The sequence below is a fragment of the Solea senegalensis genome, linkage group LG11 (assembly GCF_019176455.1).
Source record: "Solea senegalensis isolate Sse05_10M linkage group LG11, IFAPA_SoseM_1, whole genome shotgun sequence".
In the NCBI taxonomy this organism is placed as follows: Eukaryota; Metazoa; Chordata; class Actinopteri; order Pleuronectiformes; family Soleidae; genus Solea; species Solea senegalensis.
In genome coordinates this window covers 2,219,268-2,237,942 of record NC_058031.1, presented here as the reverse complement: position 1 = coordinate 2,237,942, position 18,675 = coordinate 2,219,268, and the positions used below count along the sequence as shown (strand labels likewise).

Here is an 18,675-nt window from a genome sequence, read left to right as displayed (position 1 = left end):
TATTTAACAAGGCCGCAGCCAAACAGCTGGGGAACGAGGAGAGCAGCAGGAGGAGCAGAAAGGAGCAGAAAGGAGCAGGAGAAGTTCACCAACAACAGCCAGTAACGTAACACCAGGAGGAGGCTACAGTTACACAAATACACTCACCAAATACTTTATTAGGTACTAGGGCTTAGCATTGCATCAACGATAAGATAAGATAAGATAAGATAAGATAAGATAACACAAGACAAGATAAGGACCTATCCAGGGAAGCGATAGAAGACGGGTGGATGAATGGAAGATAAGATTTATAAATAATGGAAGGATGTGTATTTTCATCCCCTCTCACACTGTGTGCAGCTGTAATTATAGCAGTGATGGTGAGGTGGCTCAGTGATAGAGTGAGTTGTCTTTCAACTGGAAGGTTGTAGTAGGTTCGATTCCTGGCTCCACTCATCTATACAGGCCAATGTGTCCTTGGGCAAGACACTGAAAATGAGAAATGTGCTGCACACAGATGTACTGTGTGACAGAATGGGTGAACGGCAAAACTGTTATATGAATACAGACCATTTATCATGTGAATCTGAGCCTCCAGAATTGAGACTGAGCCGGCAACATGTTAACGTCTTGCAACTGGAAATTCAGACGTGTCACCTGCAAACGGCTCCTATTGGACGACACCAGCTGTGGATTAGATAAGATTGTGTCCGATCAAAAATCAATCACCTCAGTCCAGAAGAAGAATTTAATGTACCAGTGTGTAAAATTGAGGTGAGCTTATTTTCATTTGGCAGAAATTGAAATTAAATAATTAAAACTTGATTGAATATATTTTCTTTTTTAAATTCATCCCCATAATAAGCCCTCTTTATTTGTTTAAGCTTATAAGAGTTAAAAACACATCTTTTTTTGACAGGCTTTTTACTCTAGATGAATGTCTCTTATAATCTCTCACTGATTGTTCTTGATCAATGTCTATTTACATTGGTCTTAAAAATGTAGTTTAATTGACTACACCTTTTTTCTTATAATCCTGTTTTATGTTTTGATGTGTACATTTTATTTGTTGTGAAGCACTTTGTGTTTTTTTCCGTGAAAAGTGCTATATTATATATATGTTTGTTATAGACATTATATGGTCAGCTTTGGAAGGCAAGTTTATTCATACAACACATTTCAATAACAAGGCATTTCAAAGTGATTTACAATAAAAAAAGAAAGAGAAATACAGCAGCAGCAGCATTAAATATTTAAAGGGTATAATAAAACACAATAAAAACATTTAAATAGAGAGTTAAAAGACATTTAAGAAATACTAAAGGATCTAAAGGTTACAGTTAGGGCTGAGGTGCAACAGTGAAGATTATTTTATTTTTTATTTTAACTCAGTGGCAAACAGGCGTGTTTTCAGGCTCGATTTAAAATAATTAATTGATTTTGGAGGTCTGTGTGTATCTGATGCAGTACATATATCAGTCCAGCAGAGGGCGGTGAAGCAAGGTGGGGACATTTCACGGGTAAAAAAGAAAACGAAGAAGAGAAGGCGGAGCCTAATCAGTGAAAACGTCGACGTCACTCCCTCCGTCTGCTCAGCTCTGTCCTCCACAGCTCAGGTTAGCACACATTAGCCTCGTTTTTATGATCTGACTGAACTGGCTCTACGTGTCTACACTGAACCGCTGTGATTTGTTTTAACAGAGAAATGTGCTAACGTTAGCTCGAGTTAGCAGGCGGCGTTTGTCATCGTCAACTCCGTGAAACTCATGCTAACTTTTAGTTTAGCGCTTTCACAGTTTTTTTTTAAAAAAAGTTAAAAGTTGGCTCGGATTAAGTTTGTCCCTTTGATAACGTGAGTGAGTCAAAAGTTACCCGTGAAATGTTGAGCTCGGCCTAAACAGTTTTAAATAGCAGACTTGAAACTGAATATACATTATGTTTAACAGAAGTTAGTGTGTATTCACTTATATTTTATTCTGCTTCTATAAACTGAAGAAATTATAAAAACAAATCTTATCTATTTATTACTGTAACTGGACCGATATCTATTTACATACTACATGTTAAAGCAAATAATCTGTGAATTCTGTAAATAATGTTTTCTACGTCATTGGTCGAGACAAACTTTATTTATAAAGCACTTTACAAACAATTTAAATGCTTTACATGTGAATGACAAAAACATAGGATATTATAAATCATTTAAAACCAATTTAACATTCAGGTCAGCAATTTTGTAAACTTGCAAAATTGTATTAATTGTATTTCATTATATTTTTCTTATATCATTTGTATTTTAATTGCATGTTAATATTATTTTTCTTTAAACTAGGAAAGTACCTTGTAAACTTGTTTTGAAAAGTGCTGTATAAACAAAGTTTATTATTATATTGCGATAAACGTTCATAATTAATATTTACTATTGAGATTAATATATGTCTTTTAGATTAATGTTATTTTTTGTGTGCTTAATGTAGGACTGAAACAGTTTACTCATGAGAATAATTGACAGATTATGAAAATAATCGTTAGTTGCCGGCATAGCTCAGACAATCATCTATTGTTGTGTTGATATTGAAGATGGCTGTATTTCAATCCTTATTGTACCTGGATTATTTTTAATTATGCCAACTTTTATGAGATTTAAATATTAATTTGGTCCTTCACTGTGTTTCATGCAGTCATTTTGGTGTGTGTGTGTGTGTTTGTTTGTGTGTGCAGCAGCAGCAGCAACAGCAGCAGCAGGATGGACATGTCCAGCAGGCTGTTGATGTGGCAGGAGCTGGCAGAAAGCTGTGGTCTCAGTACAGTTTATCAGGGTGTTCAGCAGGTGTGGAGGCTGCTGCTGCTCTGCCTCATCTGCAGACTTTTTTTCAGACTGGGTGAGTGGAAAACTTTCTAAAAGTGAGGTTCATGTTCGACTTCGCCACAATTACACAACTCACTTGATCCTGTTTTCCTCTGGTGGTGTATTTTGGAAAATTCATTAACCAGAGGGAGAATAACCAGCCCTTAACCCAATCAGTTTTTCACTTTACACTTCTCTAATTCAAATCCCAACCCAGAAGTGCTAACAGGCTGATGTTGAAGTGAATGAGCTTGTGACAGTGATTTTTTGTTTGTTCCTCAGGAGGCGTGTCCACACTGAAGCATGTGGTCTCAATGTTGGTCGGGATGTATGGCCTCTTCCTCTTCTTTGAGCTGCATATGCTGTGGGTGCTGTTGCTCAGTGCGCTCTGTTACCTCGTCTTGCTGCTCACACGACACTCCTCCAGCAGAGGCCTCTTCCTCTCGCTTGTCATCCTCATCTACCTTCTTATTGGGTGAGAAAACAATGCAACAATCACACAACCTCCCTTAGTTCAAATTTTAGAAGTTACACATGCATGTTTTGGAAGAACTTAACCTTCTGTATCAGTCAGACTGCTCTATTTTCTTTTTCATTCTTTCAGAGAGTTGCATTTAATTGACATGGTGACCTGGCATAAAATAAGAGGTAAATATTCCCAAATGTACACGAGAAAGTTACAGTTCCTGATTTCACAACTGTTTTCTGCAGTTCTATTATTTTCTGTTTTATGGTGAGAGACAATTGCAGTATTACCTACAGTATTACCGACTTCACTACCTACATGCTTGAATAATTGCATCAATCTTTACAAAGAGATTGAGTTAAAATGTAATATATATTAAAGATCCTACAGCAACTGAAGCATTCTTCAAGAACAACAAGTGTGTCTCACAGCAACACATTTAACTTGTTACTGAAGTGGGTGATCCCTGCTATGGGAACAATTACTGTATATTTAACAGGAAACAGTGTTCCTCATGAATTAATATTGAAAACAATAAGTGGTGTGAGGGGAACAAAGAAAGAAAACAGTGAAGCATAAAAGCTGTTTGTGTGTGTGTGTGTGTGTGTGTGTGTGTCAGGCTCTCAGATGGTGGTGGCCATGAAGGCCATCTCTCTGGCCTTTGACCTGGACAGAGGAGCAGTGGGCAGCCTTCCCTCTCCAGCTGAGGTCCTGGGCTATCTTCTCTTTGTTGGTACGGTCGTTTTTGGTCCTTGGATCAGCTTCTCCAGTTATAAGAACGCCATTGAAGGCAGAAAACTGGTGAGTCTATGATGTTTCTTGCTTCCCCTGTGTTCATGGTGTTCTTCTTGTATAGTTCTGTGGAAGTAATGAGGTGGTTTGTTTCCTCAGAGCTGGTTGTGGCTTCAGAGTTCCTTCATCAGTCTGCTGAAGAGTCAGATCTGTTTGCTGGTCTCCACTTGCATCGCTCCGTACCTCTTCCTTTTGTTCATCCCCATCCAAGGAAACCCAGTCACAGAGAAGTAAGTCAAGAGAAGTCAAGTCTTTACTCCATGTGTAGCAAAAAGTTTTACAGATACATGAACAAACACTGGTTTGAGAGCAGACTGTCTGTTTTTCTTTCCCTGCTTCGAAGATTATTTTGACAAAGGTAAGTCCTGCAACACTTTATCTTGTGTTGGATACATTCTTGTTAAGTGACCAATCAATCCAATCCACAAGACTTCCCTGCAGGAAGTGGAACTAATCAGATTATAGGCTGGTAAGTAATATAAACCAGAGTAGCACTCGTCTTTCACTTAGAGGAGGTACAGAGACCCTCTTTGGTGTAATTAAGTTGGAAATTTTAAGTGTTCAGTTCGAGAAGTAATACGTACATTTCTTTATGTGTTGTGCTCCAAAGGTGGCTGCGTGCTTATGAGAATGCAGTGTCCTTCCACTTCAGTAACTACTTTGTGGGTCACCTCAGTGAAGGCACCACCATGCTGGCTGGAACGGGCTTCACTGAAGAGAAGGACAACATCAGATGGTGAGTTAAGCTGGAGCTAAGCTATGATCTGACATCTTTGAAGAAAAGCTCAGTTTTTGTGTCTGTGGTGACATTCCAGTTCTGGATACTGTTCTACCAAGCAGCTGCACACACACACACAGTACCTTCAGCCGAAAGGTCGATTTAAGATCCCCCCACTTCGTGTTTGGGTACTACATTACCCTCTTACCCTCTAACTTGTTTATATGTTTTATTTACAGGGATATGAGTGTGGTGAAACCTCTGAGTGTGGAAATGCCTCGCTCCATGGTGCTGGTGGTGACGTCCTGGAACATCCCCATGTCCCGTTGGCTCAAAACCTGTGAGTGTGGGGCTCCAATACAATGTGTTTTTTTTTTTCTCAGTGTGCAAAAGTTTTATCAGAAATTGACGATAAATCTTTTATTTTTTATGTAGAATTAATTGTTTTTCATTACCCCAGAATGAGCCTTTTCTTATATCAGTAACCATGTCAGCTCTACATAAGGAGGCATTTTGCATCACCATGTTTTCACAGCAGCCCCACAATGGACAAACTAAACATCTTTTTATTTTGATGCTAAGTGAAGGCTACATACATTTTACAACATACTGGGAAATGAGGCATAATGTAAGGGAAATACAGCAGCAATACAACATGAAACTTCACCAATAAAAAATAAAATAAAATTTTAATTCTACATACCTACTTAAGTACCATTTCTCATTTTTGCCTCTGAAACTCAAATCATGAAAATGATTGTTAGTGGTTAGTGGTTTTTACATATCACTTTGTTTTTCACATTGATAAATGTGATACTATGCAAGTGTATATTTGTGTGTATTGTTGTCATGTTGTGAATTTGCTGTGTTCTCATGTTCTGCAGATGTGTTTAAAAACGCCATGAAGCTGGGGACGTTTGCAGCCATCCTTGTGACATACACAGCCAGTGCCTTACTGCATGTTAGTAACAACTTGCATTTAGTCCCATTTTTTAATTTTCCTCGTCACAAAATGATCCTAATGTTTTTCGTCTTAATACTTCGAGGCTACAGCTGTTGCCATACCATCATTACAGGTTTACATTTTTCTCCCCGAACCCATCCAAAGAGAGCATTAACCTAATTTGACAATCATTCTGTTGAGTTTGTCAGAACCTAAAATGAACCCAATGCAGTCAGCATACATACATATACTGTATGTTGGAAGCAAATGATATCTTAAATTTCTCAACCTTGCATCGGAAAGAATAATTGTTAGAGGGCCAGTTTGTGGAATTCAGGTGGGATCTATCAACAGAAATGTTATACAATATTTAAAATGTTGTTTTTGTGTATTTATTAAACTTCACATTGCTGAATTATACACTCTGTTCCTTAGCCATTTGTAGAAATGAAGTGCTCTACCATAATTTAAATGTATTACAAAGTGAATATTGATCTTGGGATAATGTTAAGAAATGAATATGGCAAATCACTTTCACTTCACATGGAAATAAATTACAGGCTCTTGACATCTATAGTATTTGGAGTGTAAACATTCACCACTTGAACCTAAAGTGCTGTTGTGTTGTTGTTTTTTTATTCAGGGTCTGAGTTTCCACCTTGGAGCTGTTCTCCTCTCTCTGGGATTCATCACATACGTTGAACATGGTATGAAGAACATTTCTGTTTGTTCATATAGAGTATTTATCTTAATTTTAACGACTGGTGAAGGTGAAATAAAGCTGCATATTAAATCAGTGGTCAGCACTCGAATGGTCCAGGTTGTTAATTTGTCTTTCTTCTCCTCAGTTCTAAGGAAGAGGCTTGCATCCATCTTCAGTGCTTGTGTCCTGTCCAGGCCTTGTAACTCTGGCTGCAGCCATCAGCACAAGAAGGTAAACACTCACTTTGTTCTCCAGCTAAAGTGTATGAATCTAGAGCATCAGAGATGGACGATATTTGCCATTTTTTCGTATTTGGCCTATTATTACTAATTACTAACACTTAGTGACTTTCTTTTATCAATTAAATTTGCAAGTTGGTTATTAACACATTATTATTATTCCTGTGGGGTTATAAAGTCAGAGGATAATTTTAAACACATTCCTGTACACCCCACACAACACAGTGTGTGGTCTTGTTATCAGTTTCTACTTTTTCTTGGTGTTTGTAGGAGTACTGGGTGGTGATGTTGAACCTGCTCTTCAGCTTCCTGGCCATCTTCCACCTCACTTACCTGGGCTCTATGTTTGATCCTGGAGTTGATGAATATGAAGTAGAAGAGGTAAGAGAATGAAAAATAAGTGAGGTAGGAAGTGAGTGAGTAAGTGAGGAAGACAAATCTGTATTTGCTTACTAAACAAGATATTGTGCAGGACACAGAAAAGCCAAATGGATAAGATTCTGTCCATTGATTGTCTGAAAGGTTGTTCATTTGAGGCTGTTTGCAGGGTTTATTCTGTTTGTGCTCGTTTGTCACACGTGTGTTTCCTGTGTGCAGGGTTACGCGGCCATCCACACCATCCAGAGGTGGTCTGAGCTGAACTGGGCGAGCCACTGGGTTGTGTTTGCCTGTTGGATCTTCTACCGTTTAATCCAGTGACACTGGACTGGATTGTAACTCTGCAAGACACCACACAATACAATGGGTTTGTGTGGGTAAGGTCATGTTCATATTACTCCGTTAAAATCTTTGCTCCGGATTAAACTTGCTGTCCACACAAACTTTTTTGGAGCCTGAAAAAGTGAGAAGTGTAAAAATGCTGCCTTCTCCATGTTAGTTTGAAAACTGTGGGCCTGCGTTTTAGTGTGGGTGGACAAAAACAGAGAGCTTTGGAAGCAGTGATGAGTTCACTTCCTCATTAGGTGTTATTAGCCACTACTCGACCATCAAAGGCTCAGTTAAAAGTTACTCTAAATTTGTCGTCGGTCTCATAACAGAAATCCTGGTTCTTTCTCCTCAACTTTGTGTTTTGCTGTTAGCACTTTCTGAAACTAAGCAACTGGTACGCACGCCATGGTACATGGAATTTTATCCGTGTTAGTGTTGATGCCATTTAAAATATAGTCATATGGATGCGGCCTAAATATCAGGGTGTTCTTGGATCTGATGGGAATGAGGAGGATTCGTCTGGACACCTGTGGTCAGGTGGATATCAAAGCAAAAGGACACTTTACAGCCTCTATCACATACCTCCAGTGTACTGTATTCAGCCTGTGAATATTCACTTAAAGGATTATTCCAGAATCCTTTTATCCAAAAGAAAGAAAAACACTTTTCAGACCAAATAAACTGCATGCGCGTGTACTTTGACGTGTAGAGACAGGTGTGTTTCAATGTTGGGTCCAAAGTCATTTCAGCATGTTTAAGTATACATAAATGTGTATATATTTATATGTTTGTTTGTTTTTTTTCTACAAAACGTTTGTGCCAATGTAAACTCTTGAGGTGAATCTTTTTTCAGAACACTATCAAAGTGACTCACTGGAGGAAACTCTTGAGATATCGCACATTATGATCAATTGTTTTTTAATAAACGCATATTAAAGTGAATGATCAGTGTTTTTAATCTCTGAAATTATTTCATAGGGACAAAGAAAAGATCTAATTTGGAGATGAGGCTCATCTGGGTGAGTACATAGAAATTAGGGCAGCCGATAATCAATGACATTTATTGGCCCATATGTTTAGCAACTTCTTTTTGAAGTTCCAAAAGAAACTTCAGAAACCAGTTACTGAACAACACTAATGGTCTGCCTCTTCAATCTACCATGTTATGCCTGCACTGCAGTGCAGCTATATACAGTATTTTAAGAATAAAAGTAATGTATAAAGAAAATATTTAATGGGTCATCAAAAACCATTCAAATCACCATTTTACTTGGATGAAAAAGGAAAGTTTTAGTGACTTTAACAACATTTATCAGAAAACAATAAGTTTCAGAGAACAAGTAATGCTGATTATTAACAAAATGGTATATAAATATGTTCAAGTCTTAAGGTAGGTTACATAAAATGGCAGAATGTGGTGTGTAAACCTAGAATAGTACGATTCAATGTAGCACAGCTTTAATCGACATTTCCTTTTTCCCTTTGAAAAACATATACAAGATAACACAAAGCTACGTTCTTTGCTGCTTCACACCCAGAGTGACCGGACCTGGACATGACACAGGCACTGAAGATGGATGTCTGTATGGAGTAACCACAGAACCAGTGTGTTCACTGCGTGATCATGTACAGTATTTACAGTACTTTTCTCCTCAGATGAGTTTTGCAGCGTCTTGGATGGACTTGGATCCCTCACCTGTCCTCTCACCTGTATCTTGTCAATCATTAACGACTCAGACCAACACGGAAGCAACAGGACACACGTCTGCGAGAATCACTCCCAAAACCTCAGCCTTTTATCCCTGATTCAGTGACATTACGAGGTCAGAGACAGGTGGACAAAGTTTTAATCACAATGGGAAGAGGGACAAACTGTAGCTGGATCGAGCCTGAGATTCCTCTCTCCTCACAATTCTTCAGTGGTAAGTTAATGGAACTATTACATGTTTCAATATCTCCAGTAATGTGTGTGAAGTGTGTTTCCTTCTATATCATTATATTTTCTACTGTGTGTTTATGTACACTATGTTGGTATATGTGTGTACACACATATAGATACATATATGTGTATATATATATATATACTGTATGTGTATATGTATATATACACATATATGTGTATATATATAGTGCAAATTATGTGATGTAGAAGAGGTGAGATTAAATAAGTTTAAAACTTCTTCTCACTCCTTTTCAAACATAAGAAGAAACAAATGAATGTGAATGATTTGATTTGAACATTTGTTCTTCTTTATGTTCTAAATGAATAGACTAAAGTTTAAACTAAAGTATTAATATGCATAACCAAGGTTTTCGGAGTGTTCTAGATTCAGAAGGTTTTGTGTTAACAGTTGGGAAGTACTGGGATGAGATGGATCCTGACTCATTCACTGGAAAATTCTTGGTCAGTCTGTACCAGGAATCTTCCTACTATGCAGATCTATGTTGAAATAAATTCATGCATTATGTTCAAGAAATGGAATATTATTTTCTTGATTTGCATTTGTAAATCCTCAGCTATTAAAGGTGAGCTGTGGCTCTTCCTCATCCCGGCCGGCCTCGCTGTTATTCTCCTGGCCGTGTTTCTGGAGGAGTTGGGCTTCATCCTACGTCACATTCCCTCATCCCGACGGAAACGGCTTTACCTGTGGATATTAGGAATGTATCCGGTAACATTCACCACCGCACTTCTTTACCTGAAACCCTTCTAATAAATCAAAACTCTGGAATAATCTCCATGTTTTCATTCATTTTTAACCCAGGTTTTCACCTTCACCTCCCTCATAGCGCTGTATGTGCCACGCTCTTCCTCCCTGTGTAATTTCATTGCTTCACTGTGAGTAAAACATTCTCCATATATAAACTGTGGACAGTAACGAGATAGTGTAAGCAAGTGTGTTGTGGATTTGTGCGTCTGTGCAGGTATCACTCCATCACCCTGCTGAAGTTCATGGATCTGATCACAGATTTCTTTGGAGGGAAAGCTCGTATGCTGGCTGTGCTGTCTGGACAGCAGGTGTCTCCAGATCCTTTCCCCTGTTGCTGCTGCTGCTGTCTCCCACTGGTGGCCATCAACAGGTTCTGAGCAACAACCTATGTTTGCATTTATTTTGTGACATTTAGTGGCTATCACAGATTAAGAGCTTTGAGTATTGGTACGGTTTTTTGAAGTGTGGTTGTGCCAGAAAATGACTTAATTAATTAGTTTGGCGAGTTTGGTACTTTTTATGTTACATTATTCACTTTCTGTTAACTTAAAGGGTGAATGAGGCATTATTTTAACATAATTAATGTTTATTTTCAGGCAAAAATTCATTATAATTTAAAGAATTTAAAGCGGGGCTCTCAAACTCGATTAACACTAAACATCTAGTCTGGTCAGTTGGAGCCGGTCCAGTGAAAAAAATTCCAAACTTTATGGGGAAAAAGCAACTGTATAAATCCCAGTATAAATTTAAATTATATCGCATGATATCGTAATAACAATATTTGTATACAGTATTTCACAGATTTTCCAAAATAAAAGTGTCTGTGTTGATATGGAACGATATATAGTTCACAATTAAAATGTATTTATGATGTAAAATGAAAAAAGATTCAATTTTAAACATAGAAAGAATAACTCATTATAACTTCACATTAAGTGGCGACCTCTGATTTAAAGAAATAGTTATTTAAGAAACTTAGTTGCATGTACGTTACCTTGTCGACAGAGTTGACACAGTTGGTCATCATGTAAGAGCCATAAACTGTCTGTCGGTAGTTAGTAGTCAACTACTGCATAGAATGTCACTATGAAGTGTTCAAAATTGCCACTAGAGGGCCCTCACACACTTGATAATTTCACAATGGGACAGTCCTCAGCGCTCACTGACATACAGTGAACGGAGTCTGTGAGGGTGGACACTGGGACAGGGCCAGAGAGTCCTGCTCAAAGTGAAGACATGTCTTCCCGCGTGGACGCCAGGAAAGACAGATTATAGCCACTTTACAAACAGCTCACAATATTAAAACTACACCAGTTTAAGGGGACACAGTCATGTCACTTTGCCTTCTCCTTTTTCTAATCTGCTCACTCTTCTACACCAAAGTCCATAGAGAATGGGATGTATACATAATGGTGTAATCTGGTTGTTGTGTGGACAGTGTGACCCTAACATGTTGACATGCTGCGTGTCCCCCTTGTCTTCTTTGTAGCAGCAGCCGGGGCTGGATGATGTTTGCTGTGCTGCAGCTCTCTGTTGTCCGCAGCATCCTGTTCTTTGTCACTCTGGTGCTGTGGACGGACGAACGGTACAACTACGGCGACGTGAGTGATTTATCACGACTTGCATCCAAGCTTTTTAAAAGTGCATTAGGCAGGATTGCTAGAAAAAAATGTCAATTTTCATCTCTGGGTTTTTGGTTTGCCGGCTTGAGCTCCTCTCTCATCTGATGAACGTATACAATCAGCCTGTTTGTTTTTTAGGTTTCTTTACACTGTAGGCAGTTGTTGCTGGTGGCATATACTGTGAAATTTGGAGGATTTATGCCAAAAAATGTTTTTGCATCAAAGAATGAAAATGAGCACACTGAGCTTGAATTTGACCTGAGAATAGCTGCATGAACCCTGGATGTAGTTATTAACAGGCTCCAAAATGTAGAATCAGCACTACATACTGTAGTTCTCCACTGTGTTCTCCAGGTGGATTCAGTCGACCCTAACCTGTATGTGAACGGTATCATCGGAGTGTCAACGTTTGTGTCCTTCTATGGCCACCTGCTGTTTTACAAAGCAACTAAGAGCGCTCTCCATGGTTATGGACTGAGAGCCAAGTTCATCTGTGTCATCATGGTGTTGGTGCTCTGTGGGCTACAGAACAGCATCTTAGAGACCATGGGTGCTCTGGAGGTCATCCCCTGCACACCACCCTTCTCTGACCTGACCAGGTCTCAGTGTAAGTCACATCTGTCACATTCTATCATCTGTACGAATTTCCATTTAAAAAATAGACCATTATTTTCCATTTTCTATTGCCAGGATAGATTTTTCTCTTTCTACATTGATTTATTTTAGGCCTTATTTGTCACTGCTTGTCGGATCTGTGTCTTATGTTATCGTTCCACTCTTAGTGATCTACCACTACTGTGTGATTGTGGAGATGTTCTGCATTGGCCTGTATGCCCGCCATACTTTCTGTAAGGTGGAGCCAAGCGCGGTGGAGGATGTGGAGCGGCCATTCAGTGTCTGGCAGGAGGAAAAAGCAGTTCAAACAGATGAGGTGCAGCCGGTGCGTCGGAAGCTTGCCGTGTCCTCAGAGGAGTCTTGGCCTGGCTCCTGTGTTAGTGCCTCCAATCCAAGTTACAACAGTGACGGTGAGGATACTCTGTGCAGGATAGAACATGCACCTCTGGATGGTTTCCCCTTCCCTCAGGCCAGAGCTCAGAAGCCAGGCAGAGCCAAGTCACTGGAGCCCAAATCTGCAGAGGAACCGGGAGTAGATTTGACCCACATTACAATCAGAGCTGACATTAACTGTCAGGACTGTAAGGGTGACACTGTGGTTTGAACAACTATGGAGGACCTGTACCAGAACAGTATTGAGGCAGTGCTGGTAAGCCAGTATCAGCAACCCGACAGCTGGCACTGTCTGTGCCTTATCTGAAGGACTGTGCTACGATAAACAACTGATACATCGCCCTCTTCCTCCACACAGTGAAAATTCAGATATATTTTGGTTTACTGTACAAACTGTTACAAACTGTTACACTGCTTACACACACACACACACATTTTTAATTACAGATAAGCGGATACAATACTCAGTCCGATACTGGTCAAAATCAATGGATCTGATATCACAAACAACTTACATCTTATATGATCCAAAACCCCAAAACATAAAATCACATGAATGCTTCACTAAGCACAGACTGTGAAATGTGGGCTATTTATATCTTCTTTATAAAAGCAAAATATTTGTTACATAGTTAGAACCCTATGTTTTCAAAATGGCCTTGTGGTAAATGCATCAGCACAAATTAGTTGGTTAAAAAAAAGCTGTCTACGACTAATATTGGTATTGGTAGATATTCATGGTTGTGATATCGGGATCTGTATTGGACAAACAATGTGGTATCATCCCTATTTTAATGGTACCAACCAAATTACGTTTTTGTAATGTCGAGTACCAATTCACAATAACGATATCAGCCCTAAGTTTATGTAACAACTTTACCTGAGGAATAACATTGTACTTTCCGGTTCCTAAATTAATGCAATAAAAAGGAAATTATTTTCCACACAACACACAAACCAGGCAATTTAATTTGGGTGAACCTGTGGCAAAAGTTAAGGGAACTTACTAAACCTTAACTGAAATAAATAGAAGCAAACACTATAAAACATTGCTGCTGGAACAGGTATCTGTGCTATTTGCAATATTTGAGTAGTATATAGTAAACGACTTACAACCAAAACAAAGCTAATGCTAATGTGAAGAATACTTACAATAAGGATTTTAATTTCAACTAACACAACAGAAGATCTCTGGAATGATCCAACTCTTCTTGTTTGGCGTTTTGTAGCCGTTGGCCTCATTCTTCTCTTCCCTACTTAGTTCTTCTCTGTGTCTAAAACTTGGGCAGAGTCAATGCTGTAGCTGATTACTGATGCTTCTCCTCTGAGCTTGATTTCATATATAGGTCCCTCCTCCACGTGGCACTGAGCTACCACCTCTCTTTTGATGTGTTCATGGCCATAGAAAGAGACTGTGACAAGCTGCTTTTCCCCAGGTTGCAGATGACCATACATTGGCAAGACATCAAATACCTCTTCTGCACGCACAGGACACTGTGTCCTGTTCTGTTCATATACACTCGGCCAGGGTTTACGTGTAACTGTAATTGCAGGAAAAGGCGTTCTAGTCTCATTTTCGTTATTTTTCTGCTGCCCCCCATCTTCGTGCATGTCTGTCTCTCTGACAGTACAGTGTTTCTGGTCCTCAAGGTAAGCCCAGCGGTAGGACACAGGCAGCTGGGAACAGTTTGTCATGGTGATTACTCTGAGAGTTTCGGTGTAGTTGAGCACGCATCCAAAATCCACTGTGGTAGAGGAGAAGTGAAGGTTGGGAAAGTGGACCTCGGCACGCAGCTCCACCCTATCTTGTTGTGGTTGTCCTGGGTAAAACACCTCAAGGAACTTATCCACTACCCGAGACACTCGATCACAACAATCAGGATTAAAGCATATCCACAAGTCAACCTGTTTACCATCATCTAAAACCATGGACCACGAAGTATTTGAGCTTTGTGTTTCTGGGGCTTCACACAACGAGAATGGCTCTTCAAGACAGATATTTATTGAGACAGGTAGAGATGATATATTCTTCAGGACTAATTTCTCATATATGCGCTTGAGTTTCTCTCCTGGTACCTTCCCTATGCAGAAGTTGAGATGCTTGGAGGAAAGGCTGAGCAGAGGAGCAACAAAGTGACAGATAACATCAACAGTCATAATCTGCTCATTACAGCCCTGTTCGCCCACAACACCACGGCACACCAGACGTTCCTGCACAACCTTGGCAGAGTCTGAAGATCCCTTTAGCACCATGTCAACAGAGCAGCCTGGTAAAAGCTTTACTCGAGAAGGGGTGAGGCTAAACACAGGCTCCTCCTCTTTTTTAGAGGCCACTGAAGATCCAAGACTTTGAACATCTTTCTTCTTGGGAGTGCGAGATTTAATGTTAGGCAAGAGGCCATCAATCCCCCAGTACAACCAATTTGTCCGTTGGCCATGGTTGGTCAATTTTAAATGGTACTGACATGACCCAGGGCTAAAGTATTGTCCTAAGTCAAGTCTGGGTGCAAAAGGCTTGTCACTAACAATTGTGGTGCCAATGCCTGTGGCTGACAGAGGTATTATGTGCGTTTGACTGTCCTGGATGTACACTTCAAGCTTTTCCTGGAAGGTGATTGTGTCCTTCAGGTGGGCTACTACACGTAGCTCCACCTGGCTCTGTGGAGACACTTCCCCTTCACTGGGCTCAACATGCCAAAAGGACTTCTTAAGGCCCAAGTGAGTCGTAAAGCTGGCTGGAATAGGGGAGTGGTTTGACAGGTTCAGAGTTCTAGTAATGTTCATGAGAACTGGGATTCTGCCAAAGTCTAGCTGTGGGCTCTGAATGTGAACAACTGGACCCTGCCCAATAAATGATAAGTCCACCTCCAGAGGAGGCTGGGTACAGCCAAACAATGCAATACGAAGAGTGTGATGCAGTCTTCCAGTGGCCTTAGCCAGCAGAGTCACAGGAAGCTTCACTGAAGTTTGAGGAAGAATGACTCCTCTGGGTGTGGAACAATAAAAAAGCAATGATGGAAACTCCTCAGCTTCCTTATAAAGCACACCATAGCAGGCAGGCAGACTGCTGGGGTTGGTAAGCTGCACTTGATGTTCATAGGGGATACTGAGGAAACACCTTTGAAACTGTAACTCGGGAGTGTCCACCACAATCTCGGGAACAACACATCTGGCATTGATGGGCAGAGTCCCAATCTCCTTTCCAACACCTTCCATATCCACCACCAAGGCCACTCTATATGTCCTGACTGTGTTGGAGCACAGAGTCACTTTAATGGTGACATCTGACATAGCACACACACAATCTTGTGCAGGGCTGATGTTAAACTCCATAGGTCGTGTAAAAGGATCACTTGCAGTACTGCCTTCCCAATTGTTTCTGAACACCTCAGATACCTGCATGGCACAGGTAACACTAGGAGATCCCTGTCCATCTCCCAGGACACGTAGGGCAAAGTTCATAGGCACAAAGGAGGTGTTGAATAGGGTAAATGTCAATGTTTGTGGAAAACCAAAGGGTACATCTCCAAAGTTGAGCTCTGAAACATCAAAATGAAATGTGGGGCAAACAACGCAACCCCTGAAGGTAAGGGTAAGTGGTTTAGGTTGTCCTTGGATGGTTAAAAGTATGTCCTCAGAGAAAGTTCCCAAGTTGTGACTCTGGAAGGTGATTTTCACTGACTGGTTGGCGCCAAAGGGGATGACACCTTCCTCAGGGCTGAAGGAGAAACAGTGGCCAAAAGTGGTGTCAGGGCATGACAGCTTAAAAGGGGCATTAATCAGCCCCTTGTTGGACACCAGTACCTCATAACAGCTTTTGTCACCAATGAATACATTTTTCATATTCAACTGGTTATAGTTGAGAAGAAGTTTCGGTCCCATGCCCTCACCCTTGATTGAGAGAGGTAACCGACACTGACGGCCTGTAATATCACAGTAGATTGTTTGCGCATAAAGCTTTGCCTTATTAGGCTTGAAGAAAATGTTGAACGTTTGAGTCATTTGTGGCCATATTTCACCTGCCGCTGGCTGCAGAGTAATACAGCTGTGTGACAGGGTGAGGTGGTCCAGTGGAGTCTGGCTTCTACCATATTGCAGAGCTCTGGTCAGTAATGGGAGGTGATGGATTGCTGTGGGGTCAGCCTTGTACTGAGAAAGCAACTGCTCTCTCTCCTTCTCCTTAATTTGTTGGAGAACTGGACTTTCCCTAATTATACTCAGGTCCTCCTCCTCCTTGCTCGGCCACACTGACCAATGGTATTGAAGAACAGTGTCACTCGTGTTAATGAGAGACACTTTGTGTACATTGGCCAGGGTGATGTAAGTCTTGTTCAGTGCGACAGAGTCTGGTTCCAAGTGGATGTCCAGTTCCTCACAAACACCATACAAGCTGATGTACACATCCTCACCAGTATGGTAGTGCAGCAACAGGTCTTGTCTGTGTTCCCCTGTGGTCATGGGATTGAAACTGACAACCACCTGGATGCTCTCATTCACTTCAAGAGTCCCACAGGAAGGTGCCACTGAGAATGGCCTCTGTGTGTGTAGTTTGAACTTGGCTGTGCTGTTTCCAATGTTAATGACTTGCTGAGTCCTTTCTGTGGAAGCTTTCACTGGACAGAGAGGGAAATGGAGCTCATCTCGAAAGTTCAAAACAGCACGTGGCCCAATAGCACTGACTGGGACCTCAAACCGCTCCCTGTCTGTCATAAAAAACAGTCTGTGGTGGTAGTCCTTGTTCTCCTGTGGGTGGAAAAACACAGTCAAAGTCACAGAACAACTTGGTGCAACCTTGCTTGATGCACCCTCTGGGCTGACCACATGAAAATTCTTTGATTCCTGCAGCGCCAGCTTCAGACGTCGTGGAACTTTGTCCATGTTGACGAGGCGCAGCTGTAACTTGTAGGTCTGTGAAGCTGTGAAGTTCTGGAAGATCATCTCAGATGGATAGGGCTGGAAAAGAGTCTGGTCCATATCCACCATAGTTACTTTGTGATGCGTAGTGCTGCTCATGTCAAGCAGCTCCAGGATCCTGGGTTTGTGCACCTCCTTGGTGTTTGCAAGACGTTCTTCTGTAGACTGTAACATCTCCTGGTTGTAAACAGATGGAATTACCCTTCTTGGCTTGTCTGTCTTCAGGACAGGTTTCATATTGTAAAACCAGGACATTTTCCCCTTTGCTTGCGTGCGACTCTGATTGTCAGTCATTTTAAAGGTATTTTTAGCAAAGGTGACATTCCATAAGAGAGTAAATGTTGGCTTAAATCTCTCTGAAATTCAGGCACAAGCTCCTTTCTCAACATTGTTGGAATCAAAATTCTTTCATGATGGAGGTGAAGTAACCATGACATCAAACTCTCTGATGTTGTTGTAGATCAAAGGCAGCAGAAGGGCAAACTTTTCCTAAGAGAAAACAAGACTTCTGTGAGATAGAGACTAAAATGTGTTATATTAACATTAAATAGTTTTAAATGTGTTGAAATTGTTTGCCGTTTGTGTGTAGATTGAAGCTGAATTGTATTAGTACCTAAACAAATAATTGTACACATTTATAAATTAAATTTTTCATTTGTAGATTTTTTGTTTTTTGTGTTTTGTAAACCCCTGAACAATTATTTTTTAAGTAACACTGAAATGTAATGTGTAATATATACCATAATCATGGTGAATAAGTGGTAGCTTGACAGTAGGTGTCCAAACTATCAGATCCCACTAAAAATGTATCCAGTAACATTATAAAATACAGCCTATCACTGGATAATAAAATAAATGAGAAATTGTAGTAAATATATAATATAGTACAGTGGTTCTCAGACTTGTTATATCAAGCACCACCTGTGAAAATATTGAGCTCTTGACTTCATTGTCACCAACGTTAATTACAGTGGTGTAAATAGACCAAGCAAAGTCAGCTACGGACTTTTCACAGATTTATTCC

General features: G+C 40.3%; 2 protein-coding genes across 6 annotated transcripts; both read left to right on the top strand.

Moving 5' to 3' along the window:
* The first annotated feature begins 1,546 nt into the window (after positions 1-1,546).
* Positions 1,547-8,341, top strand: LOC122776625 (protein-serine O-palmitoleoyltransferase porcupine-like). Of its 4 annotated transcripts, none has more exons than XM_044037240.1 (13): positions 1,547-1,598; positions 2,704-2,864; positions 3,113-3,305; positions 3,435-3,478; positions 3,916-4,097; positions 4,188-4,318; positions 4,699-4,824; positions 5,046-5,146; positions 5,691-5,767; positions 6,393-6,456; positions 6,598-6,683; positions 6,962-7,072; positions 7,289-8,341. In XM_044037240.1, the coding sequence occupies exons 2-13, from the start codon at positions 2,729-2,731 to the stop codon at positions 7,388-7,390; spliced, it is 1,353 nt and encodes a 450-aa protein (XP_043893175.1). In that variant the 5' UTR covers positions 1,547-1,598; positions 2,704-2,728; the 3' UTR covers positions 7,391-8,341. The 4 variants fall into 4 exon arrangements, with proteins under 4 accessions (XP_043893175.1, XP_043893177.1, XP_043893178.1 ...); XM_044037242.1 differs by having other exon boundaries at positions 1,556-1,598; positions 2,707-2,864; XM_044037243.1 differs by lacking the exon at positions 1,547-1,598 and adding an exon at positions 1,618-1,834 and having other exon boundaries at positions 2,707-2,864.
* A 735-nt stretch (positions 8,342-9,076) lies between these two features.
* si:dkey-16n15.6 (organic solute transporter subunit alpha) lies at positions 9,077-18,311 on the top strand. Of its 2 annotated transcripts, none has more exons than XM_044039055.1 (7): positions 9,077-9,321; positions 9,917-10,068; positions 10,162-10,235; positions 10,322-10,477; positions 11,600-11,708; positions 12,084-12,336; positions 12,512-18,311. In XM_044039055.1, the coding sequence occupies exons 1-7, from the start codon at positions 9,255-9,257 to the stop codon at positions 12,946-12,948; spliced, it is 1,248 nt and encodes a 415-aa protein (XP_043894990.1). In that variant the 5' UTR covers positions 9,077-9,254; the 3' UTR covers positions 12,949-18,311. The 2 variants fall into 2 exon arrangements, with proteins under 2 accessions (XP_043894990.1, XP_043894988.1); XM_044039053.1 differs by having other exon boundaries at positions 9,078-9,321; positions 11,597-11,708.
* The last annotated feature ends 364 nt before the right edge of the window (positions 18,312-18,675 follow it).

Bases quoted from the DNA above. Each gene is read 5' to 3' on its own strand.
- LOC122776625 (XM_044037240.1), top strand. From the start codon at position 2,729: ATGGACATGTCCAGCAGGCTGTTGATGTGGCAGGAGCTGGCAGAAAGC. The intron at 5,147-5,690 runs GTGAGTGTGGGG...CATGTTCTGCAG, and splicing joins GTCCCGTTGGCTCAAAACCT to ATGTGTTTAAAAACGCCATG. The intron at 5,768-6,392 runs GTTAGTAACAAC...TTTTTTATTCAG, and splicing joins CAGCCAGTGCCTTACTGCAT to GGTCTGAGTTTCCACCTTGG.
- si:dkey-16n15.6 (XM_044039053.1), top strand. From the start codon at position 9,255: ATGGGAAGAGGGACAAACTGTAGCTGGATCGAGCCTGAGATTCCTCTC. The intron at 11,709-12,083 runs GTGAGTGATTTA...TGTGTTCTCCAG, and splicing joins AACGGTACAACTACGGCGAC to GTGGATTCAGTCGACCCTAA. The intron at 12,337-12,511 runs GTAAGTCACATC...TTCCACTCTTAG, and splicing joins TGACCTGACCAGGTCTCAGT to TGATCTACCACTACTGTGTG.